This window comes from Rhyacophila brunnea, unplaced genomic scaffold (genome assembly GCF_057557595.1).
Source record: "Rhyacophila brunnea isolate RB1 unplaced genomic scaffold, BYU_Rbru_1.0 scaffold_16, whole genome shotgun sequence".
Taxonomy (NCBI): domain Eukaryota; kingdom Metazoa; phylum Arthropoda; class Insecta; order Trichoptera; family Rhyacophilidae; genus Rhyacophila; species Rhyacophila brunnea.
This window is the reverse complement of record NW_028232816.1, coordinates 4,252,254-4,280,233: the sequence shown is the minus strand read 5'-3', so window position 1 is coordinate 4,280,233 and position 27,980 is coordinate 4,252,254. Positions and strand designations below refer to the sequence as shown.

At 34.3% G+C, this 27,980-nt stretch overlaps 1 protein-coding gene across 1 annotated transcript; it reads left to right on the top strand.

The window, feature by feature from the left end:
• Positions 1 to 12: 12 nt before the first annotated feature.
• On the top strand, positions 13 to 27,923 carry LOC147074225 (protein FAM91A1). The gene is made up of 18 exons (XM_085944036.1): positions 13 to 240; positions 3,401 to 3,485; positions 4,835 to 4,942; positions 6,494 to 6,595; positions 8,372 to 8,568; positions 9,205 to 9,305; positions 10,677 to 10,979; positions 11,695 to 11,803; positions 13,026 to 13,142; positions 15,023 to 15,109; positions 15,627 to 15,799; positions 16,068 to 16,237; positions 17,420 to 17,623; positions 17,886 to 18,050; positions 19,035 to 19,642; positions 20,397 to 20,500; positions 22,474 to 22,543; positions 27,062 to 27,923. Exons 1-18 carry the CDS (start codon positions 169 to 171, stop codon positions 27,170 to 27,172), a joined length of 2,886 nt encoding a protein of 961 aa, XP_085800162.1. The 5' UTR covers positions 13 to 168; the 3' UTR covers positions 27,173 to 27,923.
• Positions 27,924 to 27,980: the final 57 nt, after the last annotated feature.

Genomic DNA, 27,980 nt, shown 5'->3' with positions numbered 1-27,980 from the left:
TGTGACGACATTCTTTAGGCAACATCGAAGACGAATTTCCGTCATGTTTTCTTGACAGCTGGTTTTATGTCTATTGTTTTTCCTTGTCAGAAATTCACTGTCGTATAGGAAAGTATGTGAAAATAATAATTTATTTAATTGTGAAACTATCAAAGATAGCGTTGCAAGATGAATAACGATGTAGACGAATGCGTAAGGTTAAAGATTAGCTGGACACAGCTCCCAGCGAACATTAAGCATGTAAGTCAATATTTACATTAATGTTTAGACATACCCAATAAAACCATCTCATGATAGCATTCCATCACAACATCATGCCTAGATATTATATATTTCCGTAACAGTAAAAAAATAGTGCGTATTAACGGATGATTTGATGATTTAACCATGTATTTACGCATATCACGGTAATAATTCACATCGCATTACAGTTGGTACACAAACATTGCTAAAAAAATACCTCAGCAACTTTTATACGATAATAGTCCTTACAATCATTAGATTCATTCTACAGTCAGTCATTCATTCATTCATATGGCTGCATGGTTTAAATGGCAGACTTACGTATAGTTTAAACTATTTCTACACTAAATACATAGTTAATTGACAGCCTCCATTTATGTTCTCCTCTATTAGGATCATCCTAGTAGATGATAAAAACTTACTCAAAAAGACATATCGCAATGATATTCTCAGTAATTTCAATTTCTCTTCAGTCAGACCAAGGAGATACGCTCATATCCTGATATAATGTTATTGATGGGACGAAAAGAGATGTAAATAAAGGAACAGTATAAATTGGGGGTCTTTTTACTGTTTCTCTGCCACCGCTCGCTGTCATCTGTCAGTGAGCGCAGTGTTGCCAACTGAACTATAATTATAGTACATTTTGGTTCGCGTACTATTCGAAAAGTTACATTTTAGTCCGCATACTATTAAAAAAATATAGTACGTCAAAAATACCACAATTTTGAAAATTTTTATTAATTGAATTCGCCGGTTTGGTTAGGGGTTCATATGTTGTGATGTTTAAAGTTCCGTAAAATGTTCGTACTTCAATCACAGCAAATCGTAATAACGTGAAGCGAGGGACGTAGTAAGTATAATCTAGGTGTACCTATAATATAAATAATATAAGATCTCAGTGTGCGATATTAGTCTATTGACGTGGTTTTGCGTTGTATACCTACTCTAAAAACTAACGTGACAGTTAATGACGGCGGCCGGTGTTAGCATTTTTCGGTCGTATGAGGTGTTATAATAAAGCAGGGCATCGGAATTTCTCGAATTCTCCGTTATGTTTATGTGATAAACAAAAAACTTTCATTTTCTACACGTCCTATAATTTATGCCGAAATACTATAATGGCTTGGACCGCGTACTATAATTCGATGACAAAAAGATAGCTAAAATCCAAAATGGCGACTGACAGATTACGATGACGGAGAACCAGTATAAAGCACCTAAATTGGTGAGATCCCCGGGGTTCCAGCGGCTAGCTCAGGAGTCCATCGAACCCCGGATTCACAAAAAAGAGAAAATTCAAACGGTTGGAGTGTAAATAAAACACAGTCCTTCGTGCTCGTAACGTGATATTGTTTATATTTTACATTTTCTTAATTTTTAGTTTTACAAATTATATTTGGGATTTTTACAGTTGTAGTCGTCAGGTCCGTACCTATCGGAAAGGGGACGCTTACTAATTACTTTTTTCTTTTTCAAACTTCGCGTACCCACGCCATTCCAGCAAAAAGGACTCTCGTGATTGGCCAAATTTTATCGCGTGATCTTTGATTCGGCGAATCACGAGGACCACCCTGGCGCAGGCGCGTCGAAATTTGGACGTTGCCGACAAGCGCGGCAAAATTTATTATATTTAAATACTTATATTTAGTCTTAAAATTATCGCTTTCATCCATCATCATTTATACTTTTTAAATTAAAAAAATTACTTACGTGGTTGAGCAAGGAATCAGATTAGATGTTTTATGAAGCCGTTTCTAGAGGTCAGGGTTACGTTTCGACTTAAGCTACTAAATGATTATTTTACACCGGGAGAAGCCCGCCTGTAACAGGGGTGTATCATTGGGGGTAAATAAAATTTAAAAAATATATCAATTTTTATTTAAAAAATCATGCAAGTTGGATTGGTACATACTTATGTCAACGGTTTCATTCTCCTTTTTGAGAATGCTCCCTTTCTGTTAAACTTGGTCTAAACAAAAGAAAAACACAAAAAAATTAAAAAAACAAAATGTACCGATTATGTTAACCTTCTCTCACAATATTACTATGGCAGTAGGTATCTGACAGGCCGCAGATTTATAACGACACACGTTGAATGTAGAGGGAAGCTCATAATTTTTCGAACAGATGTCACTATGTTTAATTTTTTTAGATTATGCAAATCAATCGACAGTGGCTAGTAATTAGAGTTTAAAGTCGGACAGGATAACTCTTTGTGTCTAAGAAATTTGTATGTGTGGCCAGTCGACCACGGCCTCATAGAGCAAGAAAACTCGCTGAAGGCATAGAACCGGATGAAATAATTGGCTAAAATTAATGATCGGCCACCAATTGCATTATGTAACCATTGAAACCTGAGCCTTGCAGACTTGTCTATAATTATAAATGCACACATGCGTTTCCTATAATTCATTTCAATGATTGCCATACATAAAATTGAATTTGTTATAATAACTTGAATTTTTAATTTACATACTTTTAATTGAATTTTTCATTTTACGTCACACGTAAATCGTGGAAAATAAAAACATAAAACGGGGAATTAAGTGTACTAAATTGCAACAGGACTGCATAAACTACACACGAATAGTAGAACTATTAAATCTGGGCTACGATTTCATATCGCTGTCTGCAGTTGTCAAGACTTTAGCGAGGCCGTAAAAATACACCTGAAAGGGCGGGGGGAAATGTAGTTTGCAGTTTGCCGCTAAAGCGTCGTAGCTATGATAGGTGGCCGCGCGGCATGAGCGTTGGACTATAACGTCGTGGGTCCCAGGTTCGAATCCTGGGTCTGGCAATTACACATATTGTTTTTCAATTTGTGTCTGTCATGGTATGAACCTAATAGGTTGAGCAAGTGGCTGACATCCATTTCTCGTAAAAAACAAAATCTGTTAATACAAACCTCTACTCTGTGGAGGGCCATATGATCCTATTAGGATCGGACACGGTCAAAAGAAGAAGAATGAAGCTGTGATATAGTGGTAAGGCTATACTTATAATTGGTTTGTCAAAATAATGACGACTCGTCCATGGCGAATATATCTCTTCGGATGTTTAATCTTTTTGGGTCTTCCTTGCCGTATCACATTAAAAAATATGGTGTTATAACATATTATATTTAGTGTATTAATCAAGTTGTGTTTATTTTTAGTTACTCGGAAATTCACAGAAGGAATATCAACGTTACATATTCGATTTCAGCATAAGGAATCAATTAAGATACAGAGGAAATCTAGGTGAGACTATTGGTATTTTTCGTGAGATTTAAATCCTTAAGAGCCATACTTCAGTGAAACGGCAAATAATTTTCAACAATAGGTGGGACGAAATTTCGGACTCGTTGCCAATCGGAGAGCGATAGTCGAGCTGTAAACACGTCAATTTGTTTTGTGATGGCGTCGGAGGAATATATTCTTAAATTGTGTAAAGATGACTAAAAAATGTTACGCATTTGCTTGAAAAAGAAAACATGTCATTGAATATATTATTATTATTACTAATATAACAATAAACATAACATTAAATGGACACATGTTGAATTTTTATGACAAATTATGTTTTGTTTTGCACTCGTCGTTTGCACAATCTGCGCGTCGCGTAGTCATGATCTTGTTAGATCATGCCTCAGCTGAAGTATAGCCTTAACTGTAGACATGAGAAGACGGTTTATTAAATTTGTAATGAAAATTCTTTTGATTTAACGGCATTCAAATCTAAATATGTACCTGAGATCCAGTTCAAAAAGAATACTTCCAGGAAAACACATTTTTAGATTGTTCAGTCGCTTTATAGTTTATAGTTTTAGTTTCTGTTATGAATAAGGTCTGACTGAAAAGGTTTATTGCCACTGAAAGACACCTACTGGTTCCGACGTACATATAGAAATATTATGTAGTAGTCATCGAGATGTCAGCGGGGTGTTTTATTTGTCTTAATACGACAAGAGCAGTAGTTGTACGATTGTCTTAAAATGTATATGTACGTGCTGTTATATAATAATAAAACCTTTAAAATAAATACGATCAAATTAAATTTATAAAGGAATCGGACAATAAATACTAAGGCCATCCGCTCACGTGAATACTCAAAAAAGACGAGACTGAAACTCCAGTATCTAGCTAATGTATTTCAATGGCGGCTCGCTGACGGCAAGACTGGAATCTCTCAGTTTCAAAACGTCCACAACCCAAAAACGAAGAGACGCGATATGCTAGTCTCTCAGTTTCCCTAGCCCTCTAACATTATTGTAATTGTAGAGTTCATATACAAATTTAAAATGGTTTGACAAAAATACAACTATTCTTTCGATCCTTGTCGTTAGAAAGTTTCCCTTTTTGCTTCAAAAATGTTTTCAATTGTACTTTTAACACACATTTTTGCGAATCCCCTGACACCGATCCCGGACCCGGTTGGGAATCCCTGATCTAGAAGTATCTAATTAAAAGTAACATACTATGCACCTTGTATTATTTAAGCAGCGAGTTGTCAAATTGACATTGGGAATTTCTCAAAAAGTAACTTAGAACCCTGTGATTTCAATCAACAAATATTTGAACATGAGCATAATGAATTGTACTAATTTCAGTTCGAACAATCCGTAAAGATGAAAGACGTTACTATGAAGCCCTTGTCCAGAGCAGTATTCAAAGACTTATGTTATTTCCATATCATTTGGCCGATATGGTTGTCAAAGGTTTGTAGTAATTTAAACATATTAGAAATAGACGTGTGACGTTTGTGTACGACTGATTAAAACTGTATTAGTCAGAGGCGCTGCCCGTTAATCAGTCGTACTCGACTTCTAAAGGCATGCGTCATGACTATGTTTTCATTCAGCAGATGTCATTCGTGAACGGTTTTATAACAGGAGTGAGTCAGAGCTTCCTCCGTGAATACGTTCGAGGAGAAATTTTGTTTTTAGTAACAAATGACCTAATCGACCTGAACGAGATATGAAATGCAATCAAGATAATATAATACATAGTAAAAATGATATTTTTCTTTTATGTTTGAGATACTATTGTTTGAATGCCTTGCTCCTAATCGTCGTAAGCCGGGGTTGATCCGGTGCCGTACGGACGTTGATGATATCTTCTTCAACTTCTTTCGTTCTTTAGATTTTCATTGTCACATATTTCCACTAAATTTAATAAACCCTTGGTCCTGGGACCTAAACTCCTGGGACCGTGTCCAGAAACTTGTACATATGCAGTTCGCCGTATCATACTTCACTGTGAAATGTTGTATCAGAAATATATGGCCGTATATTAAGACCATCCAACTTCTTTGGGTCGTATAGTACTGACATAAAATTCATGTCTAAATAAAACACAATTTTTGTCGATTTATACTTTACATGAAGTCAGCAGCAAACAAATTTTGAAAATATTCGATATAATACTGGATTTTTTGTTAGGTTAGATTAGGTTAGGTTTTCATTCTTGCATTCATAAATTTTGCTAAAATCAGTTATGAAAATTGAATTCATGTTCATATTGAATTTAATCAAATTGGAGACCGTATAGTATACAGTCATCTCTTTCCGATAAGATAGCTCACGGCGAACTATGCCACGGTGAAATGATTTACGTACAATTTACATGTAACCCCCTGGGACAAGATAGTGCTTCGTCAGACATCGAAGCAATAGATTTTATTCAGTTGCATCGACTTATATCCAGGCCACTGCTATTTCGGCTGTTTGGTTACGATTATCATAACATTACATTTTTCCACACTGGCATGAAATTCATATAACTTCATGTTTCGTCGTTTCATCGTTTTAGCGCATACTATGATTTTAGTTTACCTAGACATAGCTTGTTCCCTTAAATTCATATCGACCGTGTTTAGGAAAGAGGGTGTAACCCACACAGAAAAAAATTTACAGGAGAGGCAAAAAACTTTTTTGAATGATTTTGGTTCAATATTAATAAAAAAAAATAGGCACAGACTGGGTGTATAATAATTGATGATTTGGTGTAATATCTTTTCAATCTATTAATAACTAAAGAAGTTATTACAGAAAAATCATTTAAATTGAGAGTAAATGCTTTTTTCCTTGAATTAAAACTTAATCAAAGCTCAAATAAAACCTGAATTTAGATAATAAATCGGCATTTGCGGCTTACTTCCTTTTTACAGAACGTGTATGCATTGTTAATATCCAATAAAAGCACTTTTCGAAAAATTGAGGGTTACGCCCTTTTTTCTGAACACAGTCGATATGTTTGATTGGTTGCAGGATTACGGATAACGCCGTTCATCTACTACAAAGAAGTGGTCGGACAGATAATGGACATGGAAAAGAGTTATGACACTCTTCCCAATTTTACAGCTGCTGATTGTAAGTCATCGTATGATTTTATTTGTGTCCACTCTATACTATCCTTAAAAGCAGCTTGCTATGAGTCGGCAAACTTTTATGTCATGTGAGCCAGTAGCGAAGAGAGAGGCTGTGAAGATCTGTCGTAAATAGTGCACATACAATTTTGTTACGTCATAAGTATTTGTTTTTATTGAACTAAAACTATAATTTACAGATGGTGTTGGTTAGTTTTTAAGTTTAATTTTTAGTTAGTTGGTTAAACCAAACCATAATAGTTTTGGTATGCTTTGGGCGATAATGTCAAAATTGTGCACACTTATTCATTTGTACTTATTTGTTTTCATATTACACATACTGTAGGTCAGTGGTTCCCAAAGTTGACTGGGCTCCGACCCATCTAACAAAAATTTCTAATCTTGGGACCCACCTCTAAGCTCTTAGAGAAAAGAGGGCCTACATATTGGTAATGCTCAGATTCCCTAGTGGCGAGTCGTGGAACTTCTTAATGCTGTCTTATTTGTTCTAATTGAAATAAAAAAAATATTTTTTATAAGTGTTACCAATATGAATGAAAGACTGTTGAAATAAGAAACACAACTTGAATTTAAAAAAATATTACTTAAATACCTACACCTGCAAGGTTTTTTTACAAAGTTATTTCAATGGGAAGGATGTATTTGTTTCTTATTTTTCTTCATTACAGTTTTAGCATCAACTTCAACTTTAGTTACTTTTAATCGCAGTGAGTTTGATATATCCAATTTATTTTGGGATTTAGTTTTAATGTTAACCATAGCCGAAAATCCAACCTCACATAGATATGAGGTAGTAAAGAGGAGGAGGACTTTCATAGCTTCATCGAACACTCAAGGATAATTATCCACAACTGAGAGCCAGAATTTCGTTAACTGTTTGCGATTAAAACTATTTTTCAGTGACGTATCTTCTGATAAATCAATGAGTTCTTCACTTGCTTTTGTTGACATACTAGTCGGTAAGTCGTCTTGAAATGGGTTACAAATTTAATCCAATGCAACGAATCAAACTTTATCATCTCTTCCCCAAAACATCTGTAGTGCATTGGCAATTCAAATTATTTTATCACAATATTTTCCCTAACTTAAGTTTATTTCATTTTTTAGGAATTATAAATAGCTGAATGAAATATCAAATTTATCACTTTCTATTTTTTTTAATTCATTTATACAGTGGCGAGGGCCCACTCAATATTCGCTCGCGACCCACTGGTGGGTCGCGACCCATAGTTTGGGAAACCATGCTGTAGGTTGATTTTTTAAATTCATTAAACCCTGCCTAAACCAAACTATAAAAAATATTATTATTGTATCTATAAAATATCCAAAGTTATGTATGATTTAATTGCATAATTTTAGATATTTTATAAATAGACAAATATTTTTTTACTATTATCAATTACAGCTTGGTTTTTGCAGGGTTTAATTGAATTTTTGACTAACACCATACATAAATTGTAGTCTTATTTCAATGAAAACAAATACATATGAAATAGTTTAATGTGTACTATTTATGACGGATCTTAACAGCCTACCTCCACCTTTTGCCACTGGTGTGAGATATGTTAAGATTTAAAAATTGACTGATTATAAGTGACTAACATAAATTTCTCATAAAAAATATATCTGTTCAGTAATCACTTTCGGGAGGCAGCCTTGCAACTGCAAAATGGTTCACAATTGACTATTTCTGCCATCTGCTATATAATATTATAGTTTATAATTGATACAAGTTGTCTGTTGCAATTTCAATTTCCAGGCTTACGTCTATTGGGTATCGGCAGAAACGAGTATATAGAATTAATGAATAGAGCAAGAGGGAGGGGGAGGGCGCGGAGAGCAGCTGGTTTACTCCGAGGGTTCGGTCGGAAGCTTCTGCCCACACTGCCTTGCCCGCCTCCTCTCCAGCCGTGGTGGAGACTCGAATTGGGCTATGTGCTCGAAGAAGATGTCAAGGTAAAAAGAGGCATTTACGTTTTGTTAAATCATAGCTTCTTTTTCACATAGAACCGCAATCTGTTCTAGATACCATTCACAGAACATAGCACACATATAGCTTTATAGGTTTTTTCAATTACGCCATACATTTCGGTCCACCAATTTTGAAACTATCTGCTAGAATTACTAGTGCTAGCTCGACCTCGTTTTTGTTTCTTATTTGGTGCACTCTTTGTTTGTTAATGTATAAATTAATTTGGTTCTTTATGCATAAATTGACACCAGAATTGCTCCGATCAGATGAGGCATTCTCTCGCTACAGTGGTCTCAAGCATTGTAAATCGATCAAAATTAGAGATTTGCGGCATGGCATCCCTCGCTGCCTGATGATGTTAGTGAGATAATATTGTATGAGACGCCTAAAGACTAAGAACCGACCTATGCAATTATTTATTTACATTAAACGAAATGCTTATTCTTGAAGTATTTGTCTGCTATTTTTATACAATGCAATCTGTTATTTATTATTATTATGGGTATTTTTTTCTCTTCAAACATGTGCCATGCAAAATCATCTCGCTTGCCACTGGTGGCACGCGTGCCATAGGTTTGCTACCACCGGTCCAGACTATATTCTTGTCAATTTGATTTCAGATATTAAATGAAGAAGAACGTGACATGATTGATAAACTCATCGACCAGGGATCCCAAACCCTTGGCACACTTGACTATGCCATTGTTCAAAGTCTTTACAAGTTAGTACAAAGGATCATATCAGTAATAAATTATGCACATTGTCTTGCTTGTTATATACCTGCGGGTCTATTCTATACACAAGCCTGCTTTCGGTCCGCTACGGCAGCTAAATAGGGTAGGAAAGTATCTAAATTATTATCACTTATTGTAACAATTACAATAAGTTAACCGTCTGAACTGTCAAAACTGTCTATCTCGATCTAAAATTTATCACCGCCAAGAGAGGTGCTGTTAAAACATAGTACTTATTGTAACAATAATTATAACCAAATTATTGTAATGTTACAATAAGTGAATACGTGTATTAATTAAGGCTCTAAGTACCAAAAAGTAGTATTGCCTGTGGTTACAAAATACTGAGTCTTTGCAATAAACTTGCATGAAGCAGACTTTTTGAAAAATATGTTTTCACAGTGTGAATCAATCACGGCAGCTTCCATATTTTAGGAATTAAGTCAACACACCGTCGTCAGCCATTTTATATTGAATCCTGTTGACCACTGCATTGGTACTTCCACCATTATAAATAAAACACGCCAACGGACTTACAACGTCGCCAGAATAAAATATTTTGCTGTATTTTTTTGACTTACTTTAGGCACTTAGACCATAGTTCACGTTATTGGCGTTGGTATTTAAAACATATTATTTCTATAAAAATGTCAGTTTTTATTTTTTTGGTACTTAGCGCCTTAATTAATTTATTCAAGTGTTAATAATTCAATACTTTCCTACCCTATTTAGCTGCCATAGCGGACCGAAAGCAGCCTTGTGTATAGAATAGACCCACTGATAAGACTGTCATAAACATGTGCACATACTGTAGTTTAAGTGCTAGAAGATATCAATATTTGGCCACGTATTTTTTTCGACTAATGCGTGGTGTGAATGAGAACTCTGCCATTCTTAGTAGTATTGACTTGTGTGTCCCTGATAACTATCTTAGAAATCGGGAGCATCATTTGTTTGTTCTCCCGAGGAGCAGAACTAACCTGCCATTGGTGATGCCAATTTGGAGGGCAATAACTGTTCAACCAAATCGCTTCGGATGTTGATATATTCCATCTACGTGAGGACGAGTATAGGTGGACGTTATTTTATAAATTCTTAAAATAGGGTCTGCTTAACTCATGCGGTGTACTTCCTTGTACCTATATACTTCATATTTTTTGTATTTACACATTTATACTGTAGAATAACTTAATATTGCATAATTACAGTATTACATAATACTGTTTTAATAATATTTCTTTATTTCTAAATGTCATGTTCTGAACGTCTTAAACTTATAATTTGTAATGTCCACAATATGTAAAATAAATTGAAATTGAAAATGAATGAAATAAGTAATTCGACTGTCTTCATTCCAGGAAAGGCCTAGTGTATGTGGATGTCCCTATAACGGGAGTGGACAAAGTGCGAGTGCCTCCCCTCCAGGGTTTCGTGATGAACCGCGTTATGGGTGACTACTTCGAGACGTTGCTTTACAAGATATTCGTTTCCATCGATGAAAACACCACGGTCAGCGAGCTGTCATCTGTTCTCCAAGTGGATGTGGAGCATGTGAAGCAAGCTGTATCGCTCTACTGCCGGCTCGGTTTTGCTCATAAGATTGACCTTCCGCCCATCGCAAATCTACATTCCTCCTGGTTTAATTTAACCCCCATCAGAGTGTGAGTCTTGTTTTTAGGTTATGTTTTTAATAATAGCATAGACCCTACACAGTATTTATGAAAATGGCATCCATGTTTTGTGGTCATCTATGAGTGGTTGATAGGTAGGGAGAAGACAGGGTTCGACTTAATTTTGATGCTCGTGGATGACAAACTAGTTAGTGGCAGTCACACCGCAAGGGGGATACGGCTGAGGCCTTATATCTCTGTTATTACACTGGTGATTCTCCCATTAAAGATTTCGCAAAGGGCTAAGACAGCATTGCAATTTTCAGCAAATTAACGAGAACTGTGGTCGCTTTTGTTTGATTGCAATTAGATACATTTGGAATCAAGTAATACCTGCGTTTACCCACTACCGTCTGCTTTGAATTGTAATGCCGCATGTCTTAGTCCTAAGAGTTCTATTTGCCTTGGCACTTTGGTTTTAAAAATGTGTTTCCGATTATGACTTTCAATTCGCTTGTTTGATGCTTTATGGCCTGTGACACACAGATTTTTACTGCAAGCTTAGAATAACATGTTTTCAGTATAATAAATGCATATTATGCTTCATTTAAATTTGGTTTTCAGTTATCCAACCCTCCCCTAATCTTGGTTAGGTTGGATAGTCTGGACTATAAGGAATATACCATTCAATTTGGCTTTATCTATTGATAATAATATGTATGTATGGGTATTTACCAATTTGATTGATTTTGATTTCCCTTTCCAGTGTCCGTCCAGTAACACCTTTAACCTTTGACAGTGGGTTGCAGACGAGTTCCCTCGAAATGGAACCCGTCTTGACTAACTTGCCTGAAACGCCTCTTAAAGAGGAAAGGGTGTGTATTTATATATTCCATATTTACACATGTATTTATATTATTAATGTGAACGTAATAACTCCACACATTTCTTTAACTTTAGTCACTTTTGTTGTTACCTAGATTAACAAAACAATGTACAATAAAATCTCATTAATTCAAACGCCCATTATTCCAAATATTTTACTAATTTTACCTATATGTAATTCAAAACTATTTTTCATCCACTAATAAGTTTAATAAATCTCATATCCTCTGGAACTGGCCTGTTATTTTTTTGATTGTCAATAGTTTTTTGTGCTTGTTGTATGTGATTGAAGAGGATTGTAATTATATAACGAATCCATTAAGTAATGAAATTACGAGACGTTTGAGACAAGATTGGAGACAATGTATTAAATATTCATTGATGACAATAAGTAATAACCGAACAACAGTTTAACAAACACTAATTTATTGTTTTTAGATATAGATTATTTACAGTCAAACTTGGTTATTATGATCACGGAAATAGCGAGATCTCGGATGTATTGAGGAAACATTCGTTGACATTTTAGTTTATGATTTTCTCCATACATTTATTCAATTTTATAATAAGCTACTTCTCGGGTATACCGAGCAAAACTGTTAATGTGTCGATCGTTTAAAAACAACATTTTCGACCCTAAGCAATAAAATCCGTCCGGGTAGTTGACTAGACCGATGCCGCCGGGATCGAATAATTCTCGAAGTACCTAATTGGTGTTTTCGCCGACAACATTGAAAAAGTATCCACGCATATGATTGAAATTGCATGTAAAAAATTCAAGCTTTGTGAAGTCAGTAGGTACCTACCAGCGCCGGCGGCTCAGCACTTCATTACAATAAACAACTTCTTTTGTGGTTTATGAATGCCGCCATGCATGTTTCGGGGATTTTTACGATGGTTTTCAGATGTTTTATGTTCTATGCTTAAATAGAACGTGGCGCGAAAAATGTTGTATAACGATATAACGAGCAAATTCAGTCGGTCCCATCTTCCTCGTAATAACCAAGTTCGACTCTATTTACACTTTCATAGGTAATTTTTTACTAATTAGTATGTAATTGCATGTCTCATAATTCCATCATTACATGTCTCTAGAATGAGTATGTATTATTATATACTTAAAACTTCATTTGTGCTTGGTAAATAGTAGGTACCTACTAGCACACATCACAGTTATAATTTTGTATTCACTTTTTTGATGAAATGTTGCAGCCAATTTTCCCAGGAGTTTACAAAGACTCAAATACTGATGATAGAAAGGGGCCCCGCTTTGCCTTCTTGTTTGATTCAACGCTCACCGCCTACCTAATGATGGGCAATCTATCACCGGTAAATTATTATAATTCTTATTAATATTACATGCACATTATTTCAAATGTGTCGCTGAGTTTCAAAACCCGTTATAACACTTTTTCATTATTTTGAGGAAATCAACAAAAACTTTTTGAACTAAAAAGGTTTTTGAATGTTTCAGTAGTGTTATAGCGGGATTTGATAGACACATTGATTTTGTTTCATATATGACAGTTAATCGTAGCGGCTTTTGAAAGAGGTGATAAAATTTTTATGTAGAGATTTTAATAACGAATCCAACGATATATATCTTAATTATTTCAAAAAAGTGTTATAGCGGGTTTTGAAACTCAGCGACACAAATGGCAGTGCCCCGTGTTGTACACCATTTTTAATTTAATTTTTCATTATTTTTTTCATATCTATTATTATTATATTGTTTTTTTAAGTATTGTAACATATCGGAGCGTAATATCGGAGCTGCATTGTAAGTTTACTGAAAAAATGAATAAATGTTTTTAGCAAATTCTTAATTTCCCACACTTTTGATTTTTGGCACATAGCACCTTTCTACTCAACGGTATTCAATTGTGTTGATAATGCAAAAACTTTGCACTTCCATGCAGTCGCTCCCCTATCCTCCGCTCTGCGAAATACTTTGCCCTTATTTATTTATAAACATGAGTGAGAAATGGAAAAAATGCAGTATTGATACCGACAAAATAAAATTAAGGACACTTCATACTACCGAAACAAAGATGGAAATAATTTGGCTTTCTGAAAGCGGGGAATCTTTTGCTTCAGTTGGTCGTTCGTATAACTTAAGTCGGTTTTTTAAAACACTGCAACAGGTCTATAGGCCCAATGACAGTAGTGTAGTTTAACAGTAGTGGATTTAGTAATAAAAGTGAAACAATCACAAACACCCAGGCTTTGAGAAAATCACATAAATATATCGTCTCTGTTCTGGCAGAACACACTAACTGGAGAACACTAGTTTTGAGTAATTTGACTTTGAAGTTGTTAAAATGTTTGAAATGGTCTATCATGTGAGTTTATTAAGTAATCGTAAAAAGGATGACTTTAAAATAAAGACTGTTTATTTATTAAGAAGGTTTCCAGACGGTAAAGTTTAAAATAAGGAACATTTTGGTATAACTAACTCAATATGTCATTTTTTCGAATTAGTGTCTTCTGCCAGAACAGTGACGATATTGTGTCCTTGCCAGGAATTAAACCCGGAGCTCCCGGATGAAAGGCCAGAGCCTTACGCACTGCACCACAAGAGTCACAGTCAATTATGTACAAAAGATGAGGACCGCCTGTAGTTTTAGAATTTTGAGAAAATGTAGCATCCTTTTCTGCCATCTAGTTTATTTTCTTACTCTATCTGGCAAATTTTTATGACTTACAGTTGGGAACACTGGTGACAACCCATTGTTGTGCTTTTGAGAAACAATCTATTGTATATTTTGATTGTTAAAATGAAATATTCGGATATCCAAAAATAGTTATCCACCATCTCCGATTCAAAACTGTAAATAACATGTTTGTTGTTTAATATGGACTACAATATAAATGGCAGAATAATTATTAGAAATTAAATTCCTCCACGGTGGCCGCGCGGCATAAGCGTTGGACTATCATGCCGTGGGTCCCAGGTTCGAATCCTGGGTCTGGCAAGTACACATATTGTTTTTCAATATGTGTGTGAGTCAGGGTATGGACCTAATAGGTTGAGCAAGTGGCTGACATCCATTTCTCGTAAAAAAAAAAATCTGTTAATACAAACCTCTACTCTGTGGAGGCCCATATGATCCTATTAGGATCGGACATGGTCGGAAAAAAAAAAAATTCGAATTCCATCATATACCCTTAGTCGATAGTATTAATTTTTTAAAAAACCTCTTTTACAGGATTTGAAAAACCATGCTGTGACGATGTTCGAAGTCGGAAAACTGTGCGATGAAAGCATCAACAGCTTTCTTGAAGAGTTGGATAAGGTAATATTGTTTATGTTCACATCATCCATAGAGAAACTTTAATTAAACTATAAAATTTGAACAGCATACTAAAGAATACTTATATATCTATGACACATTTTCTGTAACTCAGTGAGGGTTCGATTACAGAATCTATCATAATATGAAATTTTAGTATTCCTATTAATGACGATTCCATGGTATTTTTAGGTTTTTAGTGTGGGTGAATTGGTAGCTGTAGAAAAATTAATATTTTGTACGTTGGCCGACTATAAAATCTAATCAATAATCATCACTGTTGGCAACTTATTTTGACATTATGTTAAATGTACCTACGTTGATTGCGATTTTATAAGATCATTCAATCAATATAATTCAACCATACACTCAAATAAGCCTCCTTATAGAATATACTATAATGCTTATTTGACTCGGAGTTTCTCTGTACTTATTTTATGTAGAATAAATTTGTATGAATTGATTTGCTCGCAACAATAATTACTGGTCTAAGCATTAATACTTATTCATATTATCATAGATTGGCTGGCAAGACATAGAAGGGGAGGCAAAAAGGTACTGGACTCACGCTTTAGTTTTGCGATCGGCGCTCAGGGCTCTGGCGCCTTTGAGGCCGTTGGACCTTGTTCGCTGCGAGAGTCTGCAATCCCTTGACGCACCGACTGCCGCAAGACTTTTAAACAATAAGTACAAGTAAGTTTCATCGCGTATAGAACTATATTTTTAGACTTATAACAGTAATGCAAGGCATTTTTATCTTGTGCAGCCCTGGCAAGTATATCTCAGAACATAAATGTGAAGCTTGCTACAAATTAATGTAGAATGCGAAATGATTTGCAGCTCATTTGGTCATCAGCTTTGGTATCCTATTTTTGTGTTTTGATCCAGAGTATGGACCTGACGACCATTTTAAACACTTAATTTTGATATATTATTTAGACTTCATCGAATACTTTTGCAGAATGTTGGCATCTATGGCACCGCTGTCACGAGAAGTACGCCCACCGCAGGGGGCTCCTCTCACCCCTCCGTACCTGGGACCTGTCCCCCCGGAAACCAACTCCCTCTGGTTCAAGTTATTTGTATACCATGCAACCGGATACGGCCCACCGACTCTTCTGCTTACGAGAGGTTTGTTTCAATTTAAAATTATCTATTATATTTTAAAATATGACATTTACAGATCAAGATTTTGGGGCAGACTCCTTCACTCTGTCTGGTCCTCTGCTCTCATTCTAAAGTTGAACTCTAGCTACTAAAGTTGTGGTCTTCCTGCACTTTTTTCAACCACTAGACATGAGGCGCTTTTTATCTATACGTGGCTGGCTTTATCGCAGTTGCTGGGTTTTGATCAATTCGATGACGTCAGGCTATCAAATAAATTTAAACCTGTAGAGGTCATGATTGTATCTATGTTGCCGGATGACATCCTTGCAGAATCTTTTGCAAGATTCCACATTCAAATATGTGTAATGTATGTCTCTTGGATGGTAGCTGAATCAGGAATGAATAAAAAAAAAATCACTGATGTCGACCATTTGATTAGATATAAGCTCGAATAAAAGAAAGTGGTCAATACACATTTATTGTTTTGTAATATCATGTTGATCATTCATCTATCACATTGTGTAAGTACAGTAAAACACCGTTAGTTCGAAATCGACGGGACAGAAAATCGAAATATTACGTGTATTGAATAAAATTGTAGGTGGCGTCGATGTGAGGGCCAATGGTGTTGTGATGGGGAGAGATGAGAAGTCGTTGTTCATAATGATGGAAGAGTGAGCGTTTATTTGCGATTATATATGACAAGGGTACAATCGGTATAATAATACGAATAAACTGACAGTACTGGGCGATGTGTTTCTGTCGGAAACCTATATCGAATTACTTTTAATCAATTGTGATGCACCTTATATTATTCTATATCTAATAGTTAGTCAGCTATTATCTAGAGTCATTAGAGTCAGCGAGTATAACTATTTATTGACTGAGTGAGAAACAGATATGCAAACATTATTGTTGCGGTCATCGATTTACAGGGTTTGTTATAACTTGATACTATGTAAATCCCTATTAATTTAATTTGTAATATTTAATATCACCGATCGATCTGCTGACACATGTAATGAATTGTTTATTGCCATAAAATTAATAAAACTTGTAAAAATGGATTTTATGAATTTTCGTGAAAATTTCGATTTACAGTCAATTTTGAATAAGCCGTGTTCATATTAACGGAGTTTTACTGTGATGGTTTTTCATGTGCAATAGTCTGTGTACAGAATAAAATGTTTCGTATTAATTTTGCAGGAACTGTACTCAAAAGTCTGCCTCGACTGTTCCTGGGATTCTCCCGTTTGCTTGTGTCGTCATGGCAACACGAAGCGGTGGTACTGCCCACCTGCAATTTCATGGCGATCAACGCTACACTCAAATACAGTGCGGTTATGGTTCAGGCGTACGGAGTCAGGGATGTGGCTCTGACAGCCTTGGTGACATTTCCTGCCGGTGATGGTTGGTATATCATTCAAGAATTGCAAATTAGAATTATAGATACATACCTCCCAGTGGAGGTAGACTGTGGAGATTCAACATAAATAGTGCACACTTAACTTTGTCAGTCATATTTATTTGTTTTCATTGAACCAACAATACAAATTGCAGATGGTATTGATTAGTTTTATTCATATTATTAGGCTTATTCCAAGAAGTATTTTATTGGTTTGAGTGATTACTAGCGATACCTATTGTACAAAATGATTTTCATTCATTTAAGATGAATCTGGTTCCGAATGGTGGCAGCACAGTGCACTGAAAAGACTGAGATCTCGCGTGGACCTGGAACACACTTGCGGCTATATCACGATGGTGGACATTGGTGTAGCAGATTGGGGAATTGATACTCTATCAACTGACGTCACGTTGGGGAAAGCACCGCCTGGTGAGAATTGAAACCATATTATCGATAGTATCAGTTGAGTTCTAACTTCTGCTTGATGAAGTCTTGCTACTTCCACTCTTCTTAGTTCCTAGCTCTTTGCTGCCATGCACTTCCACTGAACTTGTCGATCCAGCGGGTTTTAGGATAACCATATTGTCGTTTAAGACAGCCATGTTATTCCATATCTCCATCAATAACATTACGTAGTCTTGTCTGCCTTATCCATTGTTACAATAATTCATAACTTTTCAATGGAGCATTGGTAGACCATCCGTCTCTGAAGCTGTGGGTGCTAGTTTCAGTCTCGTATCTGGAAATAATCTGATCTTTTTCATTGTGTGTTTGATTTAGAGCAAGGATGCAATGTGTTGGGTGGATGGCTGACAATCATTCCTTGTAAAAATCTTGAAAGATTACCTTCACTCTGTGAAGACCCTAATGCTCATTTTAGATTTGAAAATTGTAATTTACCAATCAATATACAAGTAATTTCAATGATAACATTGAATCATAGACTTACTATTGAATCATGGGTGTGGTGGACGTCATAGCTGCTATATATGTACTGAATTACAACTACGTACAAACCTATACGCCCGATCTCCATTTCTGTCTTTTGCACTACATACATCGTTATTATATCGCAGTCAGGATTTGTTGGTTCTAGAGTAGTTTGTTTATATGCCTGTACCACGTCCATTACTTGAAAAAAAAAACAGTGGTATTAAAATTATTTTTCCAAAAGGTTATAAAGGTCTTTCGACGGTTCTGTATGGGATTTGTTTTTGGCATCTTTAACTATAAAGAAATGCTCACTTTTTATTTTGGGCGGAAAAGCCGTCAACACTGATAAAAATAAATTTGAAAGTGAGACCTTAAGAAAAGTGTAATGAAAATAATTTGTTATTTTAATAAAATTATTGTTTTCTACATAACTGATTCCAGATTTGATTAGCTAAAGAAAGTTTATTCATTATCTTTTAGGTATGCCAAGGCGCAAGTCAAAAATCATCAGGATATCGTCTACCGAAGAATCCGTAGCAGGCAATGAAGATCTCTTTGAAAAATCAGATTCGAGCCGACTATCACCGTCTGACGGATCTACAATCAGCGAAGACACCCTCAGGAAAGAGATCAGTGAGAAACTACACTTGGACAACGTTGCAACTGCCCCGTCGAAAGACAGCAGACTCCAATCCCCCAATGAATCGCATTTCGCTCTGACACCAATCGTTCAGAGCAACACACATTCCCCTGCGAACGGCTTCACCAGTGTAGATTGCTCGAATATACTTTGTCAAGAGTTAGACCAGTTGGATACGCAGATCGATAAGGATTCGGATACCGCCGGCGATGACAGTGCGAGAAGAAAGGCCAAGGAGGCGTATGCCAACTCGCGAAACAGCTGCGAGCCCGATAAAATTACACTGGAAACCATCGATAGCCTTCTGAGTCCCATGGAGGAAAATATTTCCATGTTTACGCAGCTGGCGAAAGAAAGTGAAGTCGCCGTGGAGAGCTGTTCGGTGCAAGTGGATGACGATAAGAATTCTGTCGATGATGAGGTGGAACGGAAGGATTGTAAAGCTGAAGTAAGTTATGCAACGGTGCCTTCTATAAGTCAAATAAGATTAATATTTCACTTACACGGAAATCTAGCAATGGAATAATAATTCAATCACATGCATAGTTAAAATTAGGAAACTTCCACATGTGTAGCAATTGTTGGAGTAGCGTAATCGGTAAAGCTTACTGCTGATGTTCTTACAAATTATGTATGACTGATTAATCTGCAAACCAGCTATCTCCATTTGGGAAAATTGTTCAGGAAATAGAAAAAACTTAATAGGTAATTTAACTATCGAGCGGAATTTAACAATTCCAAAAATACACTTGGATTTTTTTTTTATTTACATATAAGCTGCAACTATGAATTTATTACTCTATTTTAGCTTCCCTTTTATATATAAAGAAAATTTATATAAAGAGTGGAGTTGTTCCATTTACGATATTGAAAATTTGGCACCTGCAGTTGACTGTTTTGTGTGTAGAACGCATTTATTTATAGGTTTAGTAGTTTGAAATTTTGTATGAGCATAGAAACATGCTTTATAACAAAATGCCATAAAAATCTCGTTTTTGGTCAATAGTGGAGTTGGCTGGTTTACAGATTAACTCGTTCGACAATAGATGCAATTAGCATGTTATTTAAATGAGGTAATTAAACAGTAATTAAAAGGTACGCAGTGAATGTGTTAAGCAGTCATTTATTCAATAAAGAATGTTGTTATTCATAATTCATGTGTATTATCCGTTGAATAAAAAAATTACCTTGTATGGTTTCAGAAATGGACTCTGCTCGAATGCCACTTTGGAATCCCTCTCTTTGACGAAGAAGCGAATCAGAAAATTTGCAACGCCATCGTCACAAAACTCTCAAAAGAAGAGAGGTGAGTTACCATTACAATAATAGAGAAGCCGAGGAATACAAGTGACTTATAAGTAAAAAATGTGCGGCAGTTTTGAAATCATCATAACTACCTATTTATACTCAAAAAGAATTCAAACCTGTGCAGTAAATTCGGTATCGATGAGACTGAACATTAAAAGAGTAATTCGAATTTTGAAATACAAAATGGATGTACAGTACGCGCTCGGTAATCCGGCACTCATATTTTTTTAACTATGCCGGATTATTGGATTTCTATATGAAATATTTCTATCTAATGTCGGGCACCGAACTGCCGTGTGACTGCTCTATATATAATCCGGCAGTTTAATAACCTGCCGGATTATAGAGCAGGAGAGTTGAGTTGCCAAATGCCGGACTATTGGACGTGCCGGATTGGTGAACGCCGGATTACCGAGCGCCTACTATATGTACCTCTGGCGAAGAGTGGAGGTACGCTGTTAATATCCGACATAAATAGTGCCCGTTAATCAATAATAATAATAATTAAACAGTCTTATGTATTTGTTTTCATTGAACTAAGACAACAATTTACAGATGTTGTTGGTAAGTTTTAAAAAATCAGTTAAACCTGCCTAAGCCAAAAATAGTTTTAGTATGCTATGGACGATCCGACAAAATAATGCACACTTTTTTAATCTCACTTACAGTAAAACCTCGTTAGTAAGCACACTGATAATTCGAAATTCGCCGTAATTCGAAATTTTCCTGAAAAAAAAGTCCCTTGAACATTATTTTCATATAAAACCATACCTTTATTTCGAATTTCGTAATTCAAAATGATTTCAGAGTCTCTGGCATATAAAAATATTCAATAAATCGTAATAAAGTACACTATTTCATCTGCCATTCATTGAAAATTTTTTATTTTTCTTAAAACATCAAAAATTACTTATTTTATGATGGTAATAAAAATAGTCCTGACATTTTATGACCCGTTTCAGTAATCTATGATCAGAAACGAAATTAATGAAAATCAAAAAAAAAAAAAATTTCAAATTTTTTATATTTTATATTTTCCCCCCATACATTTCGTAATTCGTAATTCGAATTTTTTTTCGATTTTCGGTCCCATGGAATTCGTATTAACGAGGTTTTACTGTATTTGTTTTCGTTGATTTATGAATACATATTACACATGGTGTTGGTTAGTTAATCAAACAATATTGGATAAAAAATATTAATCTCTATAAAATATCCAAAATGATGTATGATTTAAGGGGGATGCTTATACTATCAGAGGCGAAAAGAGGCACCTAACGGAAAAATACGAAGCTTGCAATTTGAGATTTTTTTTGATAATTTACAATTTCAACTGTAGTAATTAATAAATATGTATCTGAAAACACTAAAAAGATTTTTTATTTTTTTTTAAATTTAAAGATAAACTGGCGATTGTAAAAAAATGTAATAAAATGTGAATTCGTTGCAGGGTCAAATCTTATTATTACATTATATTTTATGGCCATATTTATTATTAAAATTTAGTTTATTAAGTTTTAGATTTTATGTGGTGTAGATTTTTGACTAATTCATCATTTAATATTTTTTATATATATTTTAAAAAACATCGATTTTTAAAAAAATATAAATGTGTATAACTTGAAATCCTTTTTATTTTCGATATTTTATAGATAAATGAACATTTTTTGACTATTATCTATTATAGCTTGGGTTTCGCAGGGTTTAATTGAATTTTAAAAACTAACCAATATCATCTGTAAATTGTAGTATTAGCTCAATGAAAACAAATACGTATGACTGACAAAGTTTATTGTCGGATATTAACAGCCTACCTCCACCATTCGCCACTGGTATGCACCTATAAATTGTTTCCCAATTATTTGGTTCTATCGTGCTGCCAAGGAATTCCTCCTGTTTTCATCTCGATTGTAGCATAATATTATTTCTGTTGATCCGTTGTTGATGGTTTGTTTATTTTAATGTTTCCAGCTTGAGTCAATTGACAATATCAAATCAAACGCTGTCTGCAGAGTTATTGAAGTTCATTTCACAATGTCAAGTGAGTACCTAAATACCATTGCATTTATAAATAAAACAAAAATGAGTTTGTGGCGAGCGCACGCGATAGACGTGAAACTATTTTGTTATATGTAATTCTCGTCATCGCTGTAAACCACCTCATCGTCACTTCCACTAGGTTTCTTCGCATACACACAAAGTTACTCATCAGTTAAATATTCTTCGTGACATAATATCCGTGGTCAAAAGGAGAAGTGGTATATGTCACAAAAGTGTTATTTTGCAGGAGAATTATTTTAAACTTAAAAGTTGAATATCAAATCAGATATTTATATTTTTAATGGAATCTTTGTTTTATACATGTTATAAAAAAATAATGTTTATGTAATCTGCATATTTTTTGCATTTTTATTAGTAATTTGGCTAAAAATTGACATATACCTATTCTCCTGAATGAAATTCCAGCATTTGGCTGACATAATACTATTATTATCAAGCTTTTTTCATAATTTGGTATGGACTAAGACTTAAATAAATGTGGAATAGATAGTTTATAAGTAGATGTGTCATTAAAGTTTTAATTTATTCGTGAAATAACAATGCAATATCTTAAGGGGGGACATGCTCGTCGAAGGTCAAAATTGAGTTTTTATTGTATTTTCAAACCATGATCCTGGACACTCCTTAAACGTTGTAGATAATCTATTTATATAATTTTGAAGCCTTATTATCCTTTATAGTTATTTTAAACATTTGATGACTGCATAAAGTATTTTTGTTACATAAAATAGTATTCTTTTAAACCTCTCGCTCTAATGTTTCAGAATATAGTCATATTTCGGTACATAACTGTGCAGTGGTGTTAAGATTTTTTATATTTATTAATTTTTAAACGCATTTATAAAACCATTAGTATAATTTATTATGAGATAATTTTTGTAAAATATTCACGATAAAAAATTATATTGATAATATCTGTGATCCCAAATTTGACAAGAATTAGGCATTTTATTATTCAAAAAATCGGCAAGATTAACACATTTTAAGATGATTTTAAAGATAATTATTATAAACTATGTCTTTGACCATTCAAGTGTGATAAACATCTTATGAATAATGATTGCTTTATATTAATTATTGACCTAAGAATAAGGTAGTGTTTTTTTGAAATAAGCCATTTCTTTTGTCATTCCCCAGTGGTTAATCTACAACATACGGCCATAGTCATAAATTGACAAACTATAATTAAAATAGGGAGTAAAATTATGTTAACGCGCGTGTTTGAACATGTACCTAACTGTTTTTTTTTATTTATTTTTTTAAACGGTACATGTTCAAACACGCGCGTCAATATCATTTTACTCCCTACTTCAATTATAGTTTGTCAATTTATGGCTACGGCCGTATGTTGTAGCTTAACTACTGGGGAATGACAAAAGAAATGGCGTATTTCAAAAAAACACTACCTTATTCAAAGGTCAATAATTATTATAAAGCAATCATTATTCATAAGATGTTTATCACACTTGAATGGTCAAAGACATAGTTTATAATAATTATCTTTAAAATCATCTTAAAATGTGTTAATCTTGCCGATTTTATAATAAAATGCCTAATTCTTGTCAAATTTGGGATCACAGAGATTATCAATATAATTTTTTATCGTGAATATTTTACAAAAAATATCTCGTAATAAATTATACTAATAGTTTTATAAATGCGTTTAAAAATTAATAAATGTAAAAAATCTTAACACCACTGCACAGTTATGTACCGAAATATGACTATATTCTGAAACATTAGAGCGAGAGGTTTAAAAGAATACTATTTTATGTAATAAAAATACTTCATGCAGTCATTAAATGTTTAAAATAACTATAAAGGATAATAAGGCTTCAAAATTATATAAATAGATTATCTACAACGTTTAAGGAGTGTCCAGGATCATGGTTTGAAAATACAATGAAAACTCAATTTTGACCTTCGACGAGCATGTCCCCCCTTAAGTAAAACAAACAAATAAGATTATTACATCTTACAGTTACAGTTTTTATATGACTAAAAATAATGAAATTTGAAATGATATTCTATATTTTACTGTTTTACACATTTGAAATATTCAGAAGAAATATAAAATTGAACACTATAAAATACCTACAAATCCACTACATAATATCCATCCGTTTTACCTTAATTTTAATGTAAAATTAAATCTTATTATTCTAGTGGCTTCTTTTCAAAATCTGGATCGAATATAACTAATTTTTCTAAATACAGTTTCCGTATTCTTAATTGTTCTGAAATAAATCATTCCAAATTCTTTTCTGTATTGAAACCATTTCGTTAGCTGAATGGGAACTATTTTATCTCACATTTGAAATATTTTACATGAGTAGTTTTTGAAACGTCCTATTTATGTTATTTATTATTTATATAGACACATTTATACATCATTATTTTCATCAACAGTCATACTACAATAATATGATGTATAGGTACATTTATCTATACAAGTGATAAGTTAGTAAGTAGGTTGTTTCAAAGAACTCCCTTCTACATTATTTCAAATGTGAGTTATAATAGTTCTACATTCAGCTGACGATTTTATTTCAAGCCATGAATATTTCTGTCCTTTCTTATCAACTTTGTGGTTTTGGAAAGGTACCCTCAATAAATCAGGAAATTCATAAAATTGATGATCCATAACATAAACATGGATATTTTTCCCCCGCTGATCTTACTAGTTGACACCATTCTCGTGGGTGTTATATCAGTATGCCTTCTTTGTTGTTTCGTTCATTTCTTTTTTTCTCTCTATTATTGAGTGGACACTGTGTTACACTCCATGTGACTGTGCCCAGGTACCTATCAAAAATCTATGGTCAATTGATTTGACTGTTGGTTATTGAGACATAAAATATAAAAACATGGAAGTCACATGGCTATTCCTGTTTTGTACCCCGTAAGTGTCAGAATAAATATCAGGAAATACAAATTTAATGTAGAGGTATAATACTATTTAAAAAATGAAACAAACAGGTGCAATTAACCCACCATGTAACTCCATGAATGCCTATCATAACAATCGTGGATGGTTAATTTGAATGTACAAAGTTGGCGTTTATAGAAGGCAACATTAAATGCTAACATCAGGGATGGTAGGCACAACCGGAGATCTAATGAAGAAACCCTTTTGGTTGGATTCATGTTGGCTTCCTCTTTATCTAACTTTTTTGTATCATAAGCAACTTGAGCGGATTCTTGATATTTTTTAATTCTGATTCTGCTTTCTCTATAGGCACTGTCCAACCTTTTTGGGTATATGTCGCTGATTCAAGCAGCACTGCAGTATTAATTCACGCCACAGCGAATTGGGAGTAGAGATATAAGTCACATAACAGTGTTTTCTTAACAGCTTTCTGTATATTTCTGTACATATACCATATTAAAATATCGAAAACGGGTATAAGCTTAGACTATAGATACATCTAGACGCCACCCGTTGCATTGCTAAATGAAGCCGCTTGCCTTGCGTTTGGTTTGTGAGCGAGCAAACGCATTCGTCTACAAATGTTCGAGACCATAGACCATTTCGCTAGTGCTCGCCCAAAGTGCTCGCACTAGACGCTCAGAATTAAAATATAATTTTCTATTTTTTTACGTTATATAGTATTTTTAAGCGGTCAAAATGCAACCATTAGATAAAGATATCTATAATTTAAGTTATTTCAAAAAAACACTAGGTCACTGATATTAAAATATATAATAAAATACAAATAAATTATCACGAACATGTATCAACTTACCTATGAAACGTTATACCATCTTCTTGCTTATCAGTACGGCTACCACATTTTAAGACAACACACAGAACCATCTTTTCTACTTAATTAACTAAAAATATTTACCACTGACTTTATGTTTAACACAAAAATATCAATTTTAGCAACACGAGCTCGCAAGTTATCGACGCTGTGTGAAGCGTTTTGCCCCGATTTGATGGCGATATTTTTGGAAAATAGCTTACACAAATGTAGACCTTTTATCTTACTCTAGCGCGTGTCAAAGAGATCGTAAGGGTGCCGAATACTTTCTCACTCGCACTCATGCATCGTTTTTGTTCAGGCCTTGGGTATAAGCAATTTTTTTCATGACTTGTGATTGTTCTCCTGCATAGAATGATTGAAATTTAAGACATCTGCATACTTAACTCATTTTAGGATTTTTGATGACATATACCACTTCTCCTGCTTGCCACGGATATATGTATACATATTGGTTATGCTTTTCATAGTGGACTGTAATTGATTTTGATGGAATGATTGTGATGTGAATGCTGGGAGAGGGGGCGGTTACATGGGAATTAGTCCAGGCACAAGTCAATGCTGCCGAATTAGTAAATTTACATTAATTTACAGAAAAATAGAAATACAAAACATAGACATACAAAATTGTCCAAAACTCAATCTTTGAATTTCCTAAAAAGTAGTGATTTTCGACGTTTTTCCCCTTCCCTTTTGCACATAATAACATTAACATTGATGTGCTATTATTTCAGTATTATCCTGGCGAGGACATGGGAATAATCAAGAGAGGCCAACTGGTGCCATTGCCCAAGAAGAACCTGGTGTTTGAGAACGGTAAAATCAGCGTGTGGACGGGGAAATAGTCTGCCGCTGCCTGTCCATCTTGTAGATATCCAATTCAAACATTGTCTGCTTCCATTAGTCGTACATGATGAGAAAAATCGTATATACTGTAGGTCGCCTTCGTCTACGTCTTTAGCTATGTAGGTCTAATCGTAAGCTTTTGTTTCATAGTTATTTTACCTTTGTACCAAATTTTATGTGAATACAAATTGTTATATCGAGTATTATAAATAATATTATCATTAAAAGTGAAATTTGGCTGAAAATTATCAACATACAAATTGGGCTAGTGCACATATATTATCGTCGCTGTATACGAAAAACCTCCGATGTAATGATTTTGCCGAAAATGTGTTACTGTATTGTATCACTGTTACATGTAAACATTCACGCATCATTATTAAACTGACAGAATCTATTGTTAACCATGGATAATGTTGATAATTTAAAACCAGGTTTACGGTCCGGTAATTCCTTTTATAAGATTTGCCAATGCATGTAAGTCACAATAAATGTTTTTTTATATGCATAAAAACTATAAACTATGATTCGTTAAGATCAACATTTGCTTGATGTGAGTTTATTAATCAAGGAACTCAGAAATAATGGGAACTGGAATACCTAACAGTTATGGAGTAACAGCCAACCGATCTCGAGTGTGGAAAAATAAGGGATAAACTTAAAGACATGTACAGAATACGCTTGTCCTTCGTTCTTACAACAGCATATTGGAATTCTATTTATTAATCTGTTCTGTGTTATTAATGAACCAAAATTAAAACAATCATCATTTATCATTTATGTAATTGCCATTTAAATTGAATTCCA